Raw genomic sequence first — 22,286 nt, forward strand, 5'->3', positions numbered from 1 at the left:
CATTTGAAATATGTGTTTTTGGGAGAACAAGAGACGCTACCCGTCATCATCTCTTCTTCACTCATTGCAAGACGAGGACAAGTTGGTGAGGGTGCTTCGGGAATACAAAACTGCCATTGGGTAGACATTGGCCGATATAAAAGGAATTAGCCCTACCACTTGCATGCATCGAATACTCTTGGAAGAAGGAGCCAAATCATCTAAAGAAGCATAACACCGACTCAATCCACCCATGATGGATGTTGTGAAGAAGGAAATCATCAAGCTACTCGATTGTGGAGTGATTTACCCAATTTCTGATAGCCATTGGGTCTCTTCGATCCAAGTTGTTCCTAAGAAGTCCGGAGTCACTGTGGTAAAAAACGAAGATAATGAGCTAGTGCCCACCCGAATCAAAACCGGATGGAGAGTTTGTATTGACTATCGGAAACTCAACGTTACAACAAGAAAAGATCACTTTCTGCTGCCCTTTATTGATTAAATGCTTGAAAGGTTAACCAGTCATTCTTTTTATTGTTTTCTTGATGGCTATTTAGGTTATAATTAGATTGTGATAGCTCCCGATGACCAAGAAAAGATTACCTTCACATGTCCCTTTGGTACCTTTGCTTATCGACGCATGCCATTTGGGCTATGCAAAACACCAACCACATTCCAAAGGTGTATGGTAAGTATTTTCTCAGAATTTATGGAAAAGATCATTGAAGTGTTTATGGATGACTTTAGTGTTCTTGGTGACTCATTTGATGCATGCTTGAATAATCTAACTTTGATCTTACAACGATGCATTAAAACTAATCTTGTCTTGAATTGGGAAAAGTGCCATTTTATGGTAAAACAAGATATAGTTTTAGGGCATATCATATCAGGAAAAGGGATTGAGGTTGATAAATCCAAAATAGATCTTGTACGTCACTTACCCTCTCCTATTTCGGTGAGGGAGGTTCGTTCTTTTCTTGGCCATGCAGGATTTTATAGGAGATTCATCAAGGATTTCTTAAAAATCTCCCAACCCATTTGCTGTTTACTCCAAAAGGAAGTAGCCTTCTAGTTCAACAAGGAGTGTGAGACTGCTTTCAAAACCCTCAAGGACATGTTGACTTTGGCCCCCATCATCATGCCACCAAATTGGAGCCTTCCATTTGAGCTAATGTGTGATGCATCCGACTATGCCATTGGTGCTGTTTTAAGCCAAAGGAGGAACAAACAGCCCCACGTCATCCATTACGCTTCCCGGACCCTAAATGATGCTCAATTGAATTATTCTACCACTGAGAAAGAACTTCTTGCTGTTGTCTTTGCTTTAGATAAATTTCGTTCATACTTACTTGGCACTAAAGTGATTGTATATTCTGACCATGCAGCGTTAAAGTATCTTTTCACCAAGAAGGAGGCCAAACCAAGGTTGATTCGTTGGATGCTCCTACTTCAAGAGTTCAACATTGAAATAAGAGATAAAAAGGGGAGTGAAAACGTGGTGGCTGACCACCTCAGCCATTTGGTGCACGAGGATGACTCCTTACCCATTCTAGAGACATTCCCTAACGAGCAATTGTTGTCTCTAGAGGTAAGTGAGCCTTGGTATGCTGACTTGGTCAATTATTTGGTCACAAAACAAGTTCCTAGCACTCTAGATAAATACAAGCATGATAAACTCAAAAATGATACCCGATTTTATGTGTGGGATGATCCATATTTGTGGAAGTATTGTCCTGACCAGATTATTCGTAGATGTGTGCTCAATTATGAGTTTAATTCAATTCTTGCATTCTACCATAGTTATGCATGTGGGGGTCATTTTGGCACCCAAAGAACGGCCCTTAAGGTTTTAGAGAGTGGTTTCTATTGGCTTACAATGTTTAAGGATGCTAGAACATTTTGCATAACTTGTGATAGATGCCAAAGAACAGGTACAATAGGTGCCAAGGACCAAATGCCGCAAACCCCCATCTTTAATGTGGAGATCTTTGATGTATGGGGTATGGATTTCATGGGACCCTTTCCGCCCTCATATGGTTTTACTTATATTTTGCTAGTTGTTGATTATGTGTCCAAATGGGTGGAAGCCAAAGCCACCCGTACTAATGATTCTAGAGTGGTGGCAGATTTTATCAAGGCTAACATCTTTTCCAGATTTGGCATGCCGAGGGTCTTCATAAGTGATGGAGGCTCCCACTTTTACAATCGCACCATTGAGGCACTATTTAAAAGTACAATGTCAAGCATCGGGTTTCCACGCCATACCACCCTCAAACAAGTGGCAAGCTGAAGTTTCGAATAGAGAAATCAAGCAAATCTTGGAGAAGACTGTTGGGCCAACCTGGAAGGATTGAAGCTTGCGTTTAGATGATGCACTGTGGGCATGTCGTACTGCCTACAAAACACCTCTGGGGATGTCTCCATTTCGACTAATCTATGGCAAGCCGTGTCACCTACTTGTGGAACTAGAGCATAAGGCGCATTGGGCTGTGAAAACATTCAATTTGAACTTAGATGCTGCTGGAATAAATAGAAAGCTCCAATTGAATGAACTTGAGGAGATAAGCAACAAAGCCTATGAGAATGCACGAATTTACAAGGAGAAAACAAAGGCGTTTCATGACAAAATAATTCGGGGAAAAACATTCTCAATTGGACAGAAAGTACTGCTATTCAATTCCCGTCTACGTTTATTCCCTGGTAAGTTACGTTCTAAGTGGATTGGGCCGTTTGTTGTTACTAATGTTTTTCCCCATGGTGCAGTTCAAGTTAAAAGCTTAAGGAATAACGACAAATTCAAAGTGAACGGGCATCATCTGAAACTATACTATGAGAGTGATATAGGGCAGATTGTGGAAGAAATCCCACTCACTGCCGTGGGCCCTATCCAAGCTTAGAAGGAAGTTTCGTCCGGCTGCAAGACGTTAAAGCAAGCGCTTCTTGGAAGGCAATCCATGTATTCAAATAAGGAAGATCTTTGAATCGCTCCACGATTAGTTTTGCGTTCCTAAAAACCTTCCATTTTCTGCATTTCTTTATTTTGCCATGATTATCATTTTTATTTTTGCTTGTTTGATTGTTTTTGGTGTGGGTTTATGTTTGAAACATTGACAGGTATGCAAGTTGTTTTTACATTAATCTTCGTGGAAAAGGGAACATTAGGTATAAAGGTAGAAAAATACAAGAAAGTGCAAACAAATAGGAAGGAGCCTTCATTGGTCAGGTGGTAGAATGCATTTCATCATTATAGATCTAAATACTAGAACTCATGCCCATTCCATTCAAAGCATGACATTGATTTGCATAACACATATTCAGGATGAAGTTGTTTAGTGAACCAAAGCCAAATAGCCGAATCCACCTTTGTCATTTGTTTTGTAGGTTTTAACCCCTTTGAGCTTTGTTTAGCCTATTTTCTTTGTTAACCACATTATCCCTACCTAGCCTAGATTAGGACTTTCTAGACCCTTGTTCTTGAAGTATAGTGGAGAATGATTTAGAAGGAATTCCTTTTTGGTAACATTATTGCAGAAAACAAGTGTGGGGGAAAGGTTTCAAAGTGTATGTTTTGTGTGCCATAGGGCACGGCAATAAAAGAAAAAAAAAGTACAGAAAAGAAAGAAAAAGAGTTGAAAATAAGTGAGAATGAACTCACAAGTATTGACTGTTAAAGAAAGGGTCCAAAAGTTTGAATTTGACCCTAAGTGTTGCAGGAACTTTCCCTTTGTGTTTAAATAGATTTTTACATACAAAAGTGAATTCTAAGTGTCAAAATCATTACTTTGCTAGCTATTGCTTTAAGAACGTTTGTTTACCGTTACCTTTCTTTGTTAACCAACACCCTTAACCCCTTTGCAACCCTTGACTTCCATCTTGAGTTTGTGTGTTTCAATATGTGGAGTTTGAAATTGGTATGAGCATATGATATCACTGGTTCTCGCTTCTAAGTAGTAGCATTCCATTCATGAGATCATATATATACATGAATTAATAATTCCAGAAATTGCTTCTTTGTTGAAAAACATATGTGAGTACTAGTTTTCATATTTACATCAATCTTCTCACATATACCTAGTATAGGGAGTGTAGTCAGAAATTCTTGTGTGAAAATAAAAGTGTATCTAGTAAGAAATTGAGGGAATTCTCTAAGGCATGTTATTACATTCAAAAAGTTGTTTTAATTGATTAAATGTGAGCTAGTGAATGGTGACTATGATTAAGTATGCTCGAGGGTAAGGATTGCTTAAATCTATGTGAGTGGTGATGTTTGGAATGTCATGTTTCATTGAAAATCCCTGAGGTAAATGTTGGAAGGTCTAGGTTATGTTTTGTTTGTTTCGTTTGTTTTGTTTTGCTCGAGGACTAGCAAAAGCTAAGTGTGGGGGAATTTGATAGGAGCATATTTATGCGACTTAGTTAGCTTGTTCTTGTTCATTTATGTTGTTATTTCTTAGTCAATTTTGTATTTTAAGCTATTTTCGTGTGTTTGCAGGTCCTAATAACAAAGTTGGCAAGAAAGTGCATTTTGGAGCAATTTTGGGCTGGAATGGATTACATGCATATGGAGCAAGTTGGATGGACGTTTTTGGTGTTTTAAAAAGGGTTTCAACATATGCAAAAATCTAAATAATGAAGTTGAAGTGTGGAAGTGAGCAGATACATACACTTAAGGAACAATTTGAAAGGAAAATAAGTGAAAGATGCCATTTGTTGGATTGTTTTACAAGTTGAATTCACATTTCCAGCAACTATAAACATAATTGCAAGCTGAAATGATGCATAGCATGTGTGTGAAAGTATCTAGCAGTAGGTGCATGTGTGAAGATGTGTAAAGTGGCCAAAAGTTGGAGTTTGCAAGATGAAATGATGTAAAACATGTGTGTGAAAGTTGTCTAACAATGAGGACATGTGGAAGTGAGCTGGAACACAAGGCAAAGAGTGCAGAAATGCACCCATGCCGTGCACATTCATTATCCCCTCCATCATTTCAGATTTCATGCACCATTTCATCACTTTAACCTCCACTCCATGCACTCATTGTTGCACCATTCCATGTCCCCTTCAATGAATCATTTCAGCACCACTCCATTGAATCATTGATGTACACACCACTCCATTTACCCACCCATGCCATGCATCATTACTTTACTTTCACCTTTGAATCATTTCAGCACCACTTCATTGAATCATTGCTGCACACACCACTCCATTTTCTCCTACAAATGCCATGCACTTCCTCTATAAAAGGAGGGGTGTGTAACAGCCATAGGGCAGATTTTGTTAGAGCATTCACCACCATTTCAACACAACCTTCATCCAAACACATCCATTCATCTTCACATCCATTCCTCCATACAAACAAACCTTCAAACACTCACCAACACCTTGTGCCGTAGCAAAGGAAAAGAAGCAAAGTGCTTGGACGTGCTTGCTGTTCACTTGGATCGTTGGAGCGTTTAGGTGTTTTCTTTCTTTTGTTTCCAATGTTTAAATTCATTTTCTTTCGTTTTGTTGTGAACATGAATGGCCAAACCCCTCTTGGCTAGGGGTGATTTCAAAGCCATGATTATGTGTGCAATATGATTTGATAAATTCCAGTTTTGAATTCTTGAATCGTTAATGCAATTGGCTTAACTATTTGATTGATAACTTATTTGTATTTGTTAATTAAGGGTTGACACTTAATTGGCATGCACAAATCAATTGCTATAATGTAAGGAAGTTTCACATAATCGTTACAAACTTATATTCACATGTAGTGAATGTCGCTTATAAACGATCGCGTTAAGTTTAATTCCTAGCATGAGTGACATGATGTCATAGTTGCAAGTGCTTTGTCAATGCTTATGATTTTCATTAAACGTAATGATCTTTGATTGTATCTCTATTATGATGTCATGTAGGGAACTTTTGAAGAATGTTTTGGGTTGTCGAATGATGTCATCCAATCCAATAAAACAAGGAAAATCTGAGGGTTAACTAGTGATGTCACGGTTAATTTGGGGCATTGTCGTTCATAATTCAATGAAGTAGTAACTGGAAATCGAGTTGTTTGCATACATGTCATGTGTGGAGAAAAAAATTCTAGCTATCCCATCATCCATCTAATTTCCTAAATTTGTTTTCAAACCTATTTTTAAGTTACAATTTGTTTTGTTATTCTTAGTTCGTCCAAAACACAACCCCCCTTTACTTTCTTGTTTCAAATTGTTTTAAGCTTGTCTTGTTTGTGTTCTAAGTGTTTTGAGTCAAGCCCAAACCTTATTTTCGTCCAAAATTGTGTTTAGTGTCAGAAACTGCCTAGTTGGTGTTTTTAGGCAGTTTTGAGTATTTTTATCTTAATTTGAGTCTTGTGAGCTAGTTTTGAGTCTTTTGAATCTATCCTATTGTTTTTAAGTTTGTTTTTGTGTCTTTAAGTCAGTTTAGAATCAATTAGCAATCCCTCATAATCCTCGGCCTAGAACGATCCCTACTTATACATATACTACAATTGTCAAAATAGGGTTTAATTTGTGTGTTAAGATAATTTTCTCATCAATGCGTTGGGACGGATGTGTGAGCGATGGTCGGATTCAAACTAAGGTCACTAGTTGGTGCCATTTTCCTCTTTCGGGGTTGTGAATCCTTTGAACCAAGGGGTCTGCCACACTTCAGGGTCAGGGCAGATGATTGGCTAGCCGCCAATGTACCTTGCTGTGTGGAAGGTGCGGCCTCCCCACCTTTGGGGACGGTCTGACCTTGCCAGGTGGGTTGTTGACGTACGCCGGGTACATCTATCCTTGTAGTGTGTTTATAGCGGGTATATGTGATCTTGTCACCTGTGCTAGATCATTAAAAGCATCCGGCATGCTTTGAGCAACGCTTTGAAGATCTATAATTCGACACACCTCATTTTCACTCTGGGCAGTGCGGGGACTAAATGAGACATAGTGGGAGTATACCATGACAATTCGTGGCGTTCTACGGGAACGTTAGCATGTTTATCTCCCTCTAACGACGGGAAGATTGTCTCATCAAAGTGACAGTCCACAAAACGTGGTAAAGAGATCTCCTGTCAAGGGTTCTAAGTAGGGAACAATTGATGGTGAATCATAACCGACATAGATTCCCATTTTTCTCTGAGGACCCCTTTTGGTACATAGTGGCAGCGCTATTGGGACATAAATGGCGCACCCAAACACCCGTAAATGCGAGACGTCGAGCTCGTATCCAGTGACCAACTTTAACGGTGAATGCGGTTGAGTAGCGATGGGCCTCAGGCGGACCAACATAGTTGCTTGTAATATTGCATAGCCCCAGGCAGATACCGGCAGTTTGGTTCTCATAACCAAAGTTTGAGTGATCAATTGAAGGCGCCTTATGAAAGCTTTTGCCATGCCGCTTTGGGTGTGAACATAGGGTATAGGATGTTCCACATCAATCCCCATTGACATGCAATAATCGTCAAAACTCCATGACATAAACTGTCCAGTGTTATCCAGTTGAATTGACTTAATCGGATAATCAGGATGGTGAGCCCTTAGCTTAATGATTTAAGCTAGAAGTTATGGAAACGCGACGTTGCGTGTGGACAACAAGCAAACATCTGACCATCTTGTCGATGCATCAACCAACACCATAAAGGGTCCGTAGGTTGGTTAGATAGGTCCATAAATGTCCCATTGAATCCTTTAAAGAAATTTAGGAGGGTTGAGTATTCAACTTCCCTAAAAAACATGCTTTGCACCATGGAAGTCTAATGTAGGGATGTAACTTATGCCTGTGTGAAGATTTGAGGATACGGCGCATCATGTCTCGTCCAAGATGTCCCAAACGATCATGCCAAAGCAACAACGTGTCCTGGAACTTAGGCATAGGGCCAGTCACACTGTGGGCTTCTATGCCGTGAATGGTTATGATGTACAACCCACTCGGCAGACGTTCTAACTCCTTGTGAATATGCTTCTAGCCATATTCGTATAAAGTGATACAAAGAAATTCAGAACTATTATCTTCAGTGGTTTCAAGATGATATTGATTATCTCGAATATCTCTAAAACTCAACAACGTTCTTCTGGAACGTGGAGAATAAAGTGCCTCCTAAATGGTCAAAATTGTACCATTAGACAACATGATACGTGCCTTTTTGTATATTTCAATCTGGTTGGATGGGCCTAAGAGAGTTGTGAAATGAGCTTTCTTGGGTATTAAGTTAGTAAAATAATGTTGTTCACGCAAAATGGTGTGCGTGGTTGCATTATCTGCCAGCCAACTAACTTCCCCACTAGACATACCTAGAAATAAATTGATTGAATTGGTCACATGTATGAATATAAGTCCATTCATTCAAAGAAATTCCAGAAAATAATATCCATTCAAATAACAATCCAGAATTCAAAACAAACCAAAACCAAACAAATTATTTTAAATACTTAAAAAAATTGTTCAAAATTAAACCATAAACCTAGAAAATAGGGAGGTAGGGCCGGCCACTCTTAGTGGGTTTGGCCATTAGGGGTAAACACCCTAAAAACATGTCTAATTTATTCATCCATAGGTGTTGACGCCTCCTAAAAATCTGATATCTCCATTGATGTAGTTGGATCTTTTAGATGATCCACATGTGCAAATTTAGACTCATGACGGGAATGATACTTGGCAATAGCCTCAGAGGAAGGTCGGCATATATGTGACCAATGATCCCTTGATCCATAGCAATAGCACATGTCCAGTTTAGTAGAAGCGGGCTGAACAAGAGCTTTTCCCTTGTTCTTGAAGTTTAGGGCCTTAGGGGTGAGTGGTGGACGCTAATGGGTCACATTTCTTCCCTTAGGTGCGGCACTCTGTTGACCTTGGGCTCATGGTTGGGCTTGCCACCCATTGCCACTGCCACGACGATTCTTTCGTCGTTTATGGCTACTAGAATATGTCGCATGCACTTCAGGAGTGACGTTCGAGCCAGTGGGTTGTGATTGATGATTCTTCATCAAAAACTAGTTCTACTTTTTAGCGAAAAGTAAAACAGAGATCAAATCTGAAAACTTGGTGAATTTATGTGCCCTATATTGTTGCTGCAGGACAATATTGGTGGCATGGAAGTTTAAATAGGTCTTCTCCAGGACATCTGATTTGGTTAGTTCCATTTTGCAGAATTTCAACAATGAATGGATTCTACAAACTTTAGAGTTGTATTCATTCACGGACTTAAAGTCCTGGAAGCGAAGATGCTGTCAGTCGTGTCTTGCTTCAGGCAAGTATATGTCTTTCTGGTGGTCGAAACGGTTAGCCAGAGCAAGCCAGAGGGTGCGTGGGTCCTTCTCGACGAGATACTCAGTCTGCAGTGCATCATAGATGTGTCTTGGAATGAAGATCATTGCAATAGCCTTCTGAGCTTCGTCAATAGGTTTGTCGGTGATAGGTGTCTCGATAATGGCTCTAATGCCTTTTGCAGTCAGATGGATCTTCACGTCTTGAACCCACTTCAGATAGTTTCTTCCAGAGACTTCTAGAGCGGAGAAATCGAGCTTCTTCATGTTCGACATGTCCCTAAAACAGAGGGAAAAACGTGAGTAGTCATATGGTAAGCCATAAATATATATCGTAGAACATACATATTCTATAGACATGTATTGGTTTAATTTATGCATGAAAACTACAGGTTTCATATGGTATGTTTTGAATGAAATCTTCGGGTTTCAAAGGCACTAAATTTGAAACTACATGTTCAATATAGTTTTATGAACAATTAGTTCATAATGAAAGGTTCCTACAAGAAACACCGAATGCAATATACTAATTTGAATATAATGGATTTGAGGTTCTTCGGGAACTCAAGTGTGAGAGTTTCATTACTACGAAAGTATGTGATGGTTCAAAGTATAAAAATAAATTATTGAATCGTTAATATGACAATTCAGGTCAATAATTTTGGATTCATTATCAGATTAATGGACTGCATGTCACTTTTAATTAATTCAATAAATCGGGCCATACGAGGTCGATTGTAGAAGCAAAATAATATTATTGGATCGAAAATATAGCCCCAAAAATATTTGGGCTGGGGTGCTATGAGTAGGCAAGGCTTTAAGGCCTCATGGGTGGACTGCAGGCCACGGGCCTGGGTGAGGGAAAAAAGAGAGTAGCCCAAGCTGAAGGTTTGGGCTTTATGGGGGTGAGGGTGAAGGCCTAACGACAGCTGGCCTATGAGGTGAGGCATGGGAGGACAAAGTCTAGCCCCGTGGGCTGGCGTGTGGGTTTGTATGGGAGCCTAGTCGCATAGGCTGGCTTCCTATGTTGCGAGCCGCAAGAAAAACTAAGCCCAACCAAGTAGGCTAGCATCGGAGGGAGCAGGTATGCGTGCCTAGGTGCGTGCGGGACAAGGACCTAGGAAGCAAAGCTTGCCATGGGTTTGGTCAGGATCCAGGAAGGCTGCGAACCTTCTTAGAGGTAGAACTGGGGCTTAAGGCCCATGCCAGTCAATTAGGCCGAATGCCTGGGGGTCTAAATAAGGAAGCAAAGCCCAAAGGGCTGCTGCCGATGTTGTGCCGTAGAGGTGGTGCCATACTATGTCCAATTTCCTTAAGGGTTTAGGAAACCCAAATTTGCTTATAATTTATTTTATATAATTTGGCCACATATTCCACATAACAACTTAATTGTGCGATGCATGAAACAAATATATATATTGACAAATATATGAAAATATACAACATATATATATATATATATATATATATATATATCAAAAGGAAAATATAAACATAGAGGGGTTCATGCATCATAGGGAATGTTTTCATGCTTCGTGGACGTTTCAAATATCTTCTTTTATTTTAAGCATACCTGATTAGCAGAAAACAAATAAGCCTTTGAAATTGGTGGATGATAGCCTCCTTATACGATACGTCAATTCCTCAGCTTCAGGCAAGAGCATGTAGATAATGTGTTGTAGGTCCATTTGATTGAACGATCTAGGGTTTAGAGAGAGAGAGAGAGAAAGGGTCGGCTACACTTAGAGAGAAGAGAGATTGATTTAATTGTGAGGTGTGTTTGATTCACCCCATTGTGCTTTTATTTATAGTAGTAGGAGAGGTAAAAACCTTTCCCTTTAGGATTACATTTAATAGGTAATCTACTCCTAATAGGAATATAAGATACATTCCCAGATTCCTTAGGATTTATACAATCACATTCCTATTCTAAATATGACTGCAACAAGTACATAATTTTATAGAATAAAAACTAATAATAGATTTAGAATTTTAATACTCACACCTTTATTAAACTCCTAACTAATTTTCAATTCAAAACATTCCAAAATAAATAAAAAATTAGAATAAGTTTGTACCCATTAGCTTTTTTAAAAAATGTTTTCAATTTTTTAATCTTATATGTACCCATTCATGTAATTTTATCAAATTTTTAATCTTAAAATGTACTCATTCTTAAATTGACACACCCTGACCGGAGTTGAGGTATAATGGCCATCACCCGAAGGTGACGTAACCAAAAAAGGAAAGTAAAGCATAAAATTATGGGTAAATTTAAACCAAATCTAGCACTTATTTAAACTAAAGTGCCGAGTGAGCAGTAATGGGAAGAATCCATAAAACACAAGTGTTCAGAGCATAGATGACATAAAAGTGTGCCGTCGAAACTAGTTAAAATGCTTAATACACAATAGGAAAAGCTCCTACATTTATTTAGGGGTATGTTAGAATCGCCGGATATTTCCTTGTAGGCCATATGGTAATTAGCTAACTAGGACCTGGAGGGGCGAAAAACAAAAGGGTGAGTGGGCAAAAACAAAGGTTTATAAAATACATTTAGTTTCTGAACATACTAACCCCTTACCGTAAAACCTGTATGGTTTCCAGAAAATCATACTATATATAAGTATGAAACAAATGCAAATCAACAGTAGATCCATAAATACACCAAATCACAATATCTCAACAGTAGCATAATAAAATCAGGTGCTTATCAATCTATCTTGACACACGAGTTCATGCAGAAGGAATTTGACATGAACAAGACTGGGTATAATCATAATATATACGCTCTAGTAATACAATCATGTGAAGAATGGCGCTAGGCACATCACATACAAGTTGAAGTTTTCTAGGGCAACCTGTACGACAAGATTGGCACCTACAATGGATCGAAGGTGAACGTGCGGTGCGATGTGAACATACACGTGAACCCTGGCCCTAGCCAGGGCGAGTACTACACCGGTGCAAGCATGCATGATGATGAGCAAGTATAATGTATATGAGCATGCCATGAATATATATAAATCTCACTAAATAATGACATTTTTTAAGATTAAATAAAACATGGCATTTTAGGCGTAAAATCAATCCAAAAGCATATGTGGAAACTATAAAGTTTATACAAATATAAAAACAAATGCTCACTCACTGATACGTCAATGGATCATAGCCTCCTAGCCTTGTTTGCCCTCGTATGTCTTAGGGGTAATTCTCACCTATATGCGAAATAACTAAAACTAATTAATTCAATAGGACATATACTAAAAGGCTAGGAAAATCCCCCATAGTTTGCTCAAACGGATGGTTTAAATATACGAAAATATTATACTCGATGTCGCGGACCTGTACACGTCAAGCACACACCGGCCAGTGGTAGGACATGCCCTCATGCGCCATCACGTGCCGCTAGGTTGCAGCCACAAGCGCAGGCCACGCGCCTGGCAAACTAACAGAATGACAGAGGAATATTTTGTCAGATTTGACGGAATATTCCGCTAACCCTAATGGCTTCAATTAAAGGTGCTACCTAATGGCGTCAGAATATTCCGTTAACTTTGACAGAATATTCTTCTTCTTCTCCGGTTGTCCTCTGCTGTTTGCCGCTGTTTGGTTCGCCGAAAACTGGAAAAAATTTCAAAACATCATAACTTCTTCATTGCTCAACCATTTTTGATACACTTTATATGGAAATAAAGCTTGTGAGGAGTGGAACGAGATTGTACCTTTCAAAAGTCCAAAAAGTGGACGAAAATAGACTGAAATTGGCTCGAAAGTTTCAGACCTAAACTCAATGTCTTAAACCTATGGGTTTCCTCATCGGCTCTACTTCAAAACTAAGCTAATGGCCTCGGGGAGTTACCTAGATGTTTCCAAAACTCCCAAAAATCTTGTAACCTGAATGGAAAAATGTTGGGGAAAGCTTCACCTGAATCGGAGCTCCGAGTTGGAAGCTCAAAACTCGTTTATTTCATGATCAGTTGGTACATAAGGGTTCGTGGGGATGAGAGGATCGATGGTGGTAATTTTAGGCTCGACTATGAAGTTTGATGGTGATCCTTGGTGTTACAGAAATGAGAGAGTTACGGGTGAGGGAGAGAGAATGAAAAGATGAGAGAGAGAGAGAGGTGACAGTTTCTGATTGGGTAGAGATGAGAGATGTCTGATTGGGTGAAAAAGTGTGGGAAAAGAAATAATTGGTGGTGAGGTATGGGTCACAAGAAAGATTTTAAAGAAAAAGGGATATGATCTGTACAATTCTATATTACACAAAATTTGTCCCCTCATAAAAAACAGTGTTTCTAACACAGGATAATTTGCACACACGTGTAAAAATCTACACGTTGTTAACGCACTTTAACTAAATGTAACTTTTTCGTTACAACTCTGATTCAGGTCTAACTCGTGCTCATACGATTGAAACAACGAGTACTACTTAATTACGATAACAAAAAAAAAATTTAAAGTTGAATAACTACGTCCACGCCAGGTTCCACTTTTGCCAAAAAGTACATAAACGTTAATTTACACACTCGGGGAGAAAATTAGCTAGAAAATTTAGGGACAGGTAGTCACAATTTACCCCTCTTAAGAAAATTTCATCCCCGAAATTTCAACACTATTAAAGATCAATCAAAGAACAAACGTGGATAAAGATCTCGTATACGTTCCTTTGTCTTCCAAGTAGCTTCCTTAACAGAGTGGTTTCTCCATAAGACTTTCACCGTATAAACGGTTTTGTTCTTGAAGACTTTGTCTTTCCAGTCAAGAATTGTCACTGGAACTTCATCATAAGTCAAATCTAGGTTAATCTCTAACGGTTGAGGAGGAATCACATGTGACGGATCAGAGACATATCTCCGTAGAATGGACACATGGAACACATTATGCATTCTTGACAACTCTGGAGGTAGATCAAGTCGGTAAGCAACTTCACCAACTTGCTCAATAATCTGATATGGTCCGATGTAACAATGACTTAGCTTTCCTTTCTTTCTGTAGCTTTCCTTTATTTCTGAAACATACAACATCTTTCCAGAGTGACAACTTTAAGAATACCCAATCTCCAACCTTATATACTATGTCGGTCGAATGTCTATCTGTTATAGTCTTTTGTCGATCTTGTGCTACTTTCAGATTGCCTTTTATTACTTGGATATTCTACATTGTCTCATCCACAATCTTAGGGCCCAAAAAAACTCTTTTGTCGACTTCGGACCAAGACAAAAGGGTATGACACGGTTTCCCATAAACCACCTCAAATGGTGACATACCAATGTTGGAGTGAAAACTGTTGTTATCAGCGAACTTTATCAAAGGTAAGTGCTTGTGCCATGCGTCTCCGAATTGCAGGATTGAAGATCTCATCATGTCTTCCAGCGTCTAAATAGTTCTCTCTGACTCTTATTGGTCTAAGGGTAATAGGCGGTGCTGTAGAGTAATTTTGAACCTAGAGCTTCTTGAAAAGCTACCTAAAATTTCGAAGTAAATCTGGGGTCCCAATTAGAAATGATACTAACTGGAACACTATGATACTTGACAATTTCAGAAACGAAATGTTTCGCCAACCGACTTAGCGAGTAATTTTCACAAACAGGTGCTGACTTCGTAAGCCAATCTACAATCGCCCAGATACCGTCATAGCCATTTTGCATACGAGGCAGCTTGTACATGAAATCCATTGTGATATCTTCCCATTTCTACTAGGGTATGGGAAGTGGCTATAGCTACCCAAAAGGTTACTTTCTTTCTGCTTTGGCCTGCGTCAAATCAAACGACTCACGTACTCCTCAATTTCTCTTTTCATTCCTGGCCAATAGTAGAAAGGTCAGTGAAAATTCGACATGTTTCCCCATAAAGATAATGCCTCCAGATTTTCAAAGAGAAAACAATACTTACCAATTCGAGACCATGTGTAGGGTAATGCATCTCATGGGCCTTTAATTGTCGTGAAGCATACCCGATCACCTTTCCATGATGCATCAATACATAGCCTAGACCATTCAAAGAGTCGTCACTATAGATCTCGAAATTCCCACTGTCATTGGGAAGTGCCAGAACAGACGCATGAATGAGACAGTACTTCAATTGTTGAAAACTCCACTCACAATCATCACTCCATTCAAAATTATCTCCTTTCCTGGTCAACCTTGTCAGAGGTAGTGCTATGGCCGAGAATTCTTTCACAAAGCGTCGATAGTAGCCAGCAAGACCGAAAACTCTGTACTTCAGTGACAGTTTGAGGTTGCTCCCAATTTTCCACTGTTGCTACTTTTTGAGGATCCACGAGAACACCCTGAGTTGATATCACGTGTCCCAAGAATGCCACCTGATCCAGCTAGACCTGACATTTACTAAATTTAGCGTACAATTGATTCTTCCTTAGCTTTTTCAAAACCAGATGTAAATGTCTAGCATGGTTAGCCTTGCTCTTAGAATACACAAGGATGTCATCGATGAAGACAATTATGAACTTGTCGAGATACCGGTGGAATACCTGATTCATCAGTTCCATAAAAACTGTTAGAGTATTAGTTAACCCGAATGGTATCACGAGACACTCATAATGAGTATATCGAGTTCGGAAGGCTAGTTTTGGAACATCATCACTTATGATCTTCAACTGATAATAGCCAGACCTTAGATTCATTTTCGAGAAAACACAAGAACCACGAAGTTGATAAAAAAGATCATCGATATGAGGCAACGAATAACGATTTTTAATCGTGACCTAATTCAGCTGTCTGTAATCGATACATAGCCTCAACGTTCCATCTTTCTTCCTCACAAATAAGACTGGAGCTCCCCAAAGGGAAGTGCTCGGCTGAATAAATCGCTTATCAACAAGTTCTTGCAACTGGGTTTAATTTCCTTAACTCCGCAGGAGTTATACGGTAAGAAGTTAGAGAAATAGGGTTAGTACCTGGAATTAGGTCGATAGTGAACTCCACTTCACAATCTGGTGGTAGGCCAGGTAAATCGTCGGTAAAAACATCAGGAAAGTGTCTGACTACTCTAACATCTTCCACATGAGCAGAAGTATCGTCAGTCATCACTACATGAGCTAAGTAACCTTGACAACCCTTCTTGAACATTCGTTTCACCCTCACGGTAGAGATAACTCCATGTTTTAGACCACTATGTTTGCCAACAAAAGTTACAATATGCATGCCAGTCGATGGAAAGTAACAATTTTTTGTTATAATTCAACATGGCACGATTGTAATCTAACCAATCTATGCCCAAGATAACATTAAAATCAATGATGTCTAAGGGAACAAGATTAGCTAGCATTACGACATCTTCGATGAGAACGAGACATCCTCAATACTCCCAACTAACATAACAAATTTCACCCTTAGGCATTGAAAACTCTAACTCATAACCGAGAGGAGTGAGGTGAGGTTGAGTCTTTGAAGCAAACATATGGGAAATAACCAAATGAGTAGCACTCAAGTCAATTAATATTCTAGCAAAATGGCCAAGAACATTCAACGTACCCATGATCAAATCGGGGTTACTCGGAGCATCCTGTAAGGTGATGTTATTGACACATCCATGCACTTTTGTCTGCCTTCACATCCCATGTTAGTCTAATTTTGGTTGCTGCGTCCTTGATTACCTCAACCTTGATTTGTTTGATTAGGATACATGGCCAAGTAGCCGCTGCTAAAAGCTACATCAAGATTCTGGTACTACCCTCTAGCATACCACTGTAATTCGCCGTCCTGATATGGTGTATAATCGCCCTGGTACTATGGATAGCCGCCCTGGTAATAAATATCAGGTAGGTACTGATATGCTTATCCCGAGTACTAGGATATGTCGCTGTGGTAGTGAAAAATACCACCATAACCTATCTGCTGGTAGGTACCAGGTCCTGAAATCTATTATAGAAGAACTCCCTATTACATTCCTTGGAATGACAATTGTTGAACCTGTGGCAGAATTGAGCACCATAATTACTAGGGTTCCTTTGACTATGAAAACGTGAATTTCCAGTGGACCTGCTACCCCTTCGAGGTGTATTGGAACTTGAACCACAGCTAGACGGTCTAGAACTGTTACCGCTTCTCTTGAAATTTTGAGTCTTCCAAGGACCAAATGATGACTATCCCCTGTTATTATTCTTCTGAGCATTATTATTATCCTCTTCATCATCGTCATCAATAGAAGCATTCTCGGAATCTTTAACATGAAGCAGAACCTCAAAGAATTCTTGATAGGTAGAGCAGGAAGTAGAAGTCACCAAAGAACGCAGTCGCTTACGAGTCTCGTTTTTTAAATAATGGAGCATCTCTTTAGGATTCCCAGCGATTTCGGGACAATAACGGGATAAGTCAGTGAAGTTCCGATGGTTCTCTGTGACTGATATTTTACCTTGGTTCAACTATGTGAATTCGTTTTTTTTTTTTATCCTTGTATTCCGGAGGTGTGAATGTAGCCTCAAATAGGAGCCTGAAAACATCCCAATTTAAGGCATCTTGACTAGACAACGGACGTGAATCCTGAACCCACATGATTCCGCTCCCAGACGAAATAACCAAGTCACTGTCTCGACCCATATCTCCGCTGGAAGATTCCTTTGTCCCTGCTTAACGCGAGAAGTATTTTCAACATGGTCGATCCAAACCTCAGATTTCTTGAGTCCTTCTTTGCCAAAGAAATTATTTATCAGAAGATGGGATACGATCTCTAGGGTAGTCCTTTGGGGAAGACGAAGTGTCGACTGAATGGCATTGGCAATAGCCTCACTGAGTTGCCCAAAATTGAGAAAATTAGTCTCAGAAGGGACAGGTGGCGCTCTACGAGGTGGCATGGTTATGACATAAGAGATTAAAAAATATTAGGACTTATAACACATTCGAGGAATACAGGACTGCCAAACCTATGCTCTGATACCAAACTGACAAACCTCGATCAGAGTCGAGGCATGATAGCCGTCATCCGTAGGTGACATAACCAAAAAGGAAAGTCAAGCATAAAATTATGGGTAAATTTAAACCAAATCTAACACTTATTTAAACTAAAGTATCAAGTGCGCAGTAGTAGGAAGAACCCATAAAACACGAGTGTTCAGAGCATATATGACATAAAAGTGTGCAGTCGAAACTAGTTAAAGTGCTTAATACACAACAGGAAAAGCTCCAACATTTATTTAAGGGTATGTCAGAATCGCTGGATATTTCCTCGTACACCACAAAGCAATAAGCTAACTAGGACCTGGAGGGGCGAAAAACAGAAGGGTGAGTGGGCAAAAACAAAGGTTTATAAAACACATTTAGTTTCTGAACATACTAACCACTCGCCGTAAAACCTGTATAGTTTCCAGAAAATCATACTACGTATAAGTATGAAATCAAATGCAAATCAACAGTAAATCCATAAATAAGCCAAATCACAATATCTCAACAATAGCATAATAAAATCAGGTGCTTATCAATCTATGCTAACACATAAGTTCATGTAGAGGGAATCTGACATGAACAAGACTGGTGTAATCATAATATATACGTTCTAGTACTACCAATCACATGAAGACTGGCGCTAGGCGCATCACATACGAGTCGGAGTTGCCTAGGGCAACTTGTACGACAGGACTGGCATAAACAATGGATTCAGGGTGAGCATGTGGTGCGATGTGAACATACATGTGAAGCCTGGCTCTGGCCGACGCAAGTACTACACCGGTGTAAGCATGCATGATGATGAGCAAGTATAATGTATATGAGCATGCCATGAATGTATATAAATCTCACTAAATAATGACATTTTTAAGATTAAATAAAACATGGCATGTTAGGCGTAAAATCAATCTAAAAGCATATGTGGAAACTATAAAGTTTATATATATATATATATATATATATATATATATATAAACAAATGCCCACTCACTGATACGTCAATGGATCCTAGCCTCTTAGGCTTGTTTGTCCCCGTACGTCCTCGAGGTAATTCTCACCTATATGAAAAATAACTCAAACTAATTAATTCAATAGGACATATACTAGAAGGCTACAAAAATACCCAATAGTTTGCCCAAACGGAGGGTTTAAATATACAAAAATATTCTACTCGATGTCGCGGACCCTTACACGTCAAGCACAAGCCGGCCAGTAGCCGGACGCACCGTCACGCGCTGCCAAGTTACGGCCACACATGTAGGCCATGTGCCTGGCACACTGACAGAATGATAAAGGAATATTCCGTCATATTTGACGGAATATTCCATTGACCCTAATGGCGTCAGTTAATGGTGTTAGAATATTCCGTCAACTTTGATGGAATATTCTCCTTCTTCTCCGGTTGTCCTCCGCCGTCCGTCGTTGTCTGGTTCGCCAGAAACAGGAAAAAATTTCAGAACATCAAAACTTCTTCATTTCTCAACAATTTTTTATGCACTTTGTATGGGAATGAAGCTTGTGAGGAGTAGAACAAGATTGTACCTTTCAAAAGTCCAAAAAGTGGACGGAAACAGACTGAAATTGGCTCAAAAGTCTCGGACGTAAACTCAACATCTCAAACCCGTTGGTTTCCTCATTAACTCCACTTCAAAACCAAGCTAACGGCCTTGGGAAGTTGCCTAGATGTTTCCAAAACTCCCAAAATCTTATAACTCGAACTGAAAAACGTTAAGGAAAACTCCACCTGAATCGGAGCTCTGAGTTGGAAGCTCAAAACTCGTTTATTTCATGATCTGTTCGTACGGAAGGGTTCGTGAGGATGAGATTATCTTGATTGTGGTAATTTTAGGCTTGATCTATGAAGTTTGATGGTGATCCTTGGTGTTGCAGAGAGGAGAGAGTTACAGGTGAAGGAGAGAGAAGGAGAAGATGAGAAAGAGAGAGAGGTGACAATTTCTGATTGGGCAGAGATGAGAGATGTCTGATTGGGTGAAAAAGTGTGGGAAAAGAAATAATTGGTGGTGAGGTATAGGTCGTAGGACAGATTTTAAAGAGAAAAAGGGATAGGATTTGTACAATTCCATATTACACAAAATATGTCCCCTTGTCAAAAACAGTGTTTGTAACACTAGATAATTTGCACACACGTGTAAAAATCTACTTGTTGTTAACGTACTTTAACTAAATGTAACTTTTTCGTTACAACTCCAATTTAGGTCTAACTCGTGCTCACGCGATCGTAACAACAAGTACTATTTAATTACTATAACGAAAAAAAATAATTTCAAGTCGAATAACTACGTCCACGTCAGGTTCCACTTTTGCCAAAAAGGGCATAAACGTCAATTTACACACTCGGGGAGAAAATTACATAGAAAATTTAGGGATAGGTTGTCAAATAAATATACCAATTTGTTATTTGTAAATTTACCTTTTATATATATAAAATCTATTAAATTTTTTTTTCTAATCCATTTTTACATTCTTTTTGCTTTGATTGGAGAACGTATCCATGTCAAGTTTAATCTAAGAACTTTTACTAATGTTATTAAGCCTAATATCTTTTTTTTTTTTTTTTTTTTTGTGGTTTTGAAGAATGTAGCCATGTTTTGGTACAATAATGTTTTGATTAATTTAGATGAATGTACCCATGTTTATATATACACAGACACAATAGTATAATTTATATTTTAATATTTTTAGTCCCACAAATTATGGTTTTTTATTTAAAGTCTCATTAATATAAACAACTATAAATTTCAAAATTTTAATTTAAAAAATATTGAAAACCAACAAGGTTTCAGTAAAAAAATATTCATAGTCAGGGACTGCATCCAAAGTTTCCCTAAAAATAAATAAAAAATCCTGCAAACATAAAGAAGAAACGAAAATGGTGTCCGTCTTGGATGCAATTGCAGAAGCACGACCATCCGAATTGCTTCGTCCAACCCCAACACCTCAAATTCCTATCACTCATGCTGTCAAACTTAGTGCCGTTCCTTCAATTGATTGATACAAAATTCCGATATAAAAGCAGATCAAGTATCAATCTACTTCAAGTCTTCGTTCCTCGCTATTTCATTAAATTGACAAAACAAAACCCTAAATCAACAACTCTCATTACCTTCCTCAAATTTTTTATACAATTAAATCTGAGTGTGGATTTGAAATAAAATCAAAGAGGTTTTTGGGGTTTTTACCCAAAGATGAGAATGAAGACTCAAAAGACTTGAAGGTATTTTGCACAAATCAATGGAGGCCTTTGTGCACAAGGCTTTCTTCCTCTTTTTAATTTTTAATTATTTTTCTAGTTTTTATTCTTTATCAGTTATTTTTCTAGTTTTTATTCCTCATCAGTTTTTATCCTTTTTCAATGTTAATTATAATTCACGTAAGCATCCATGTCATTTAATAATTAAATAAGAACATTTAAATGTTATGTAATGTAATGGCTTAAAAGGAATGTAAAAATGTTTGTCTCTTGATTCTATTCTTATACATTAACTTTGTACATATTTTCTATGATTTAAAATACTCAACACTACGTGAGACCCTCGCTAGTCCTATATCTAAAACATTAGCAAACCAGACAATTAGAAAATGGATGCTCATACGTGACCGGAAGAGGATCCTCTCCCGATCCTTTTGTGGGGATCCTCACATCCTAACTATTCATTGTACATCGTGCGGTTAGTTTTTATCAGATACTATTTATGTTTAATTTTAAATAAAAAAATCAAATAATTTATGATCGTATGATGCACGATTAATGACTAAGATGTGAGGATCCTTAGAGCAGTTCCATCGTGGAAAATGCCCCCCAGGTTATTCACTATTTAATCCACCAAGTGAACAGTAACTGCCCTTAACGAATAGTACCTGTCTTTTGCATCTCCATCCTTATACTGAATAGTCCTAGCAATAGGAAATAAAATATTAGTATTTTATTTATTTATAAAATAATACAAAATAACGATTAACGCGTTCACGAGTATATGCCTGTCGGTGTCGTGTATGAATGTGGGTGACCACTATATATATCCTTCCATCACCTTCCCACTAATAGCTGGGGCAGGTATTTTAATATCCCAAATCAAATAAAATCTGCACTTGTTTACCTTTCTTCTTCGATCTCTTTCTTTTTGCATATCAACAT

General features: G+C 38.6%; 1 protein-coding gene across 1 annotated transcript; it reads right to left on the minus strand.

The window, feature by feature from the left end:
• Positions 1 to 13,852: 13,852 nt before the first annotated feature.
• On the minus strand, positions 13,853 to 16,276 carry LOC139191440 (uncharacterized). Its single transcript, XM_070812296.1, has 2 exons — positions 16,147 to 16,276; positions 13,853 to 14,238 (listed from the first exon to the last, which is right to left on the minus strand). The coding sequence occupies exons 1-2, from the start codon at positions 16,274 to 16,276 to the stop codon at positions 13,853 to 13,855; spliced, it is 516 nt and encodes a 171-aa protein (XP_070668397.1).
• Between the last annotated feature and the right edge of the window lie 6,010 nt (positions 16,277 to 22,286).

Source organism: Malus domestica, chromosome 02 (genome assembly GCF_042453785.1).
Source record: "Malus domestica chromosome 02, GDT2T_hap1".
NCBI lineage: Eukaryota > Viridiplantae > Streptophyta > Magnoliopsida > Rosales > Rosaceae > Malus > Malus domestica.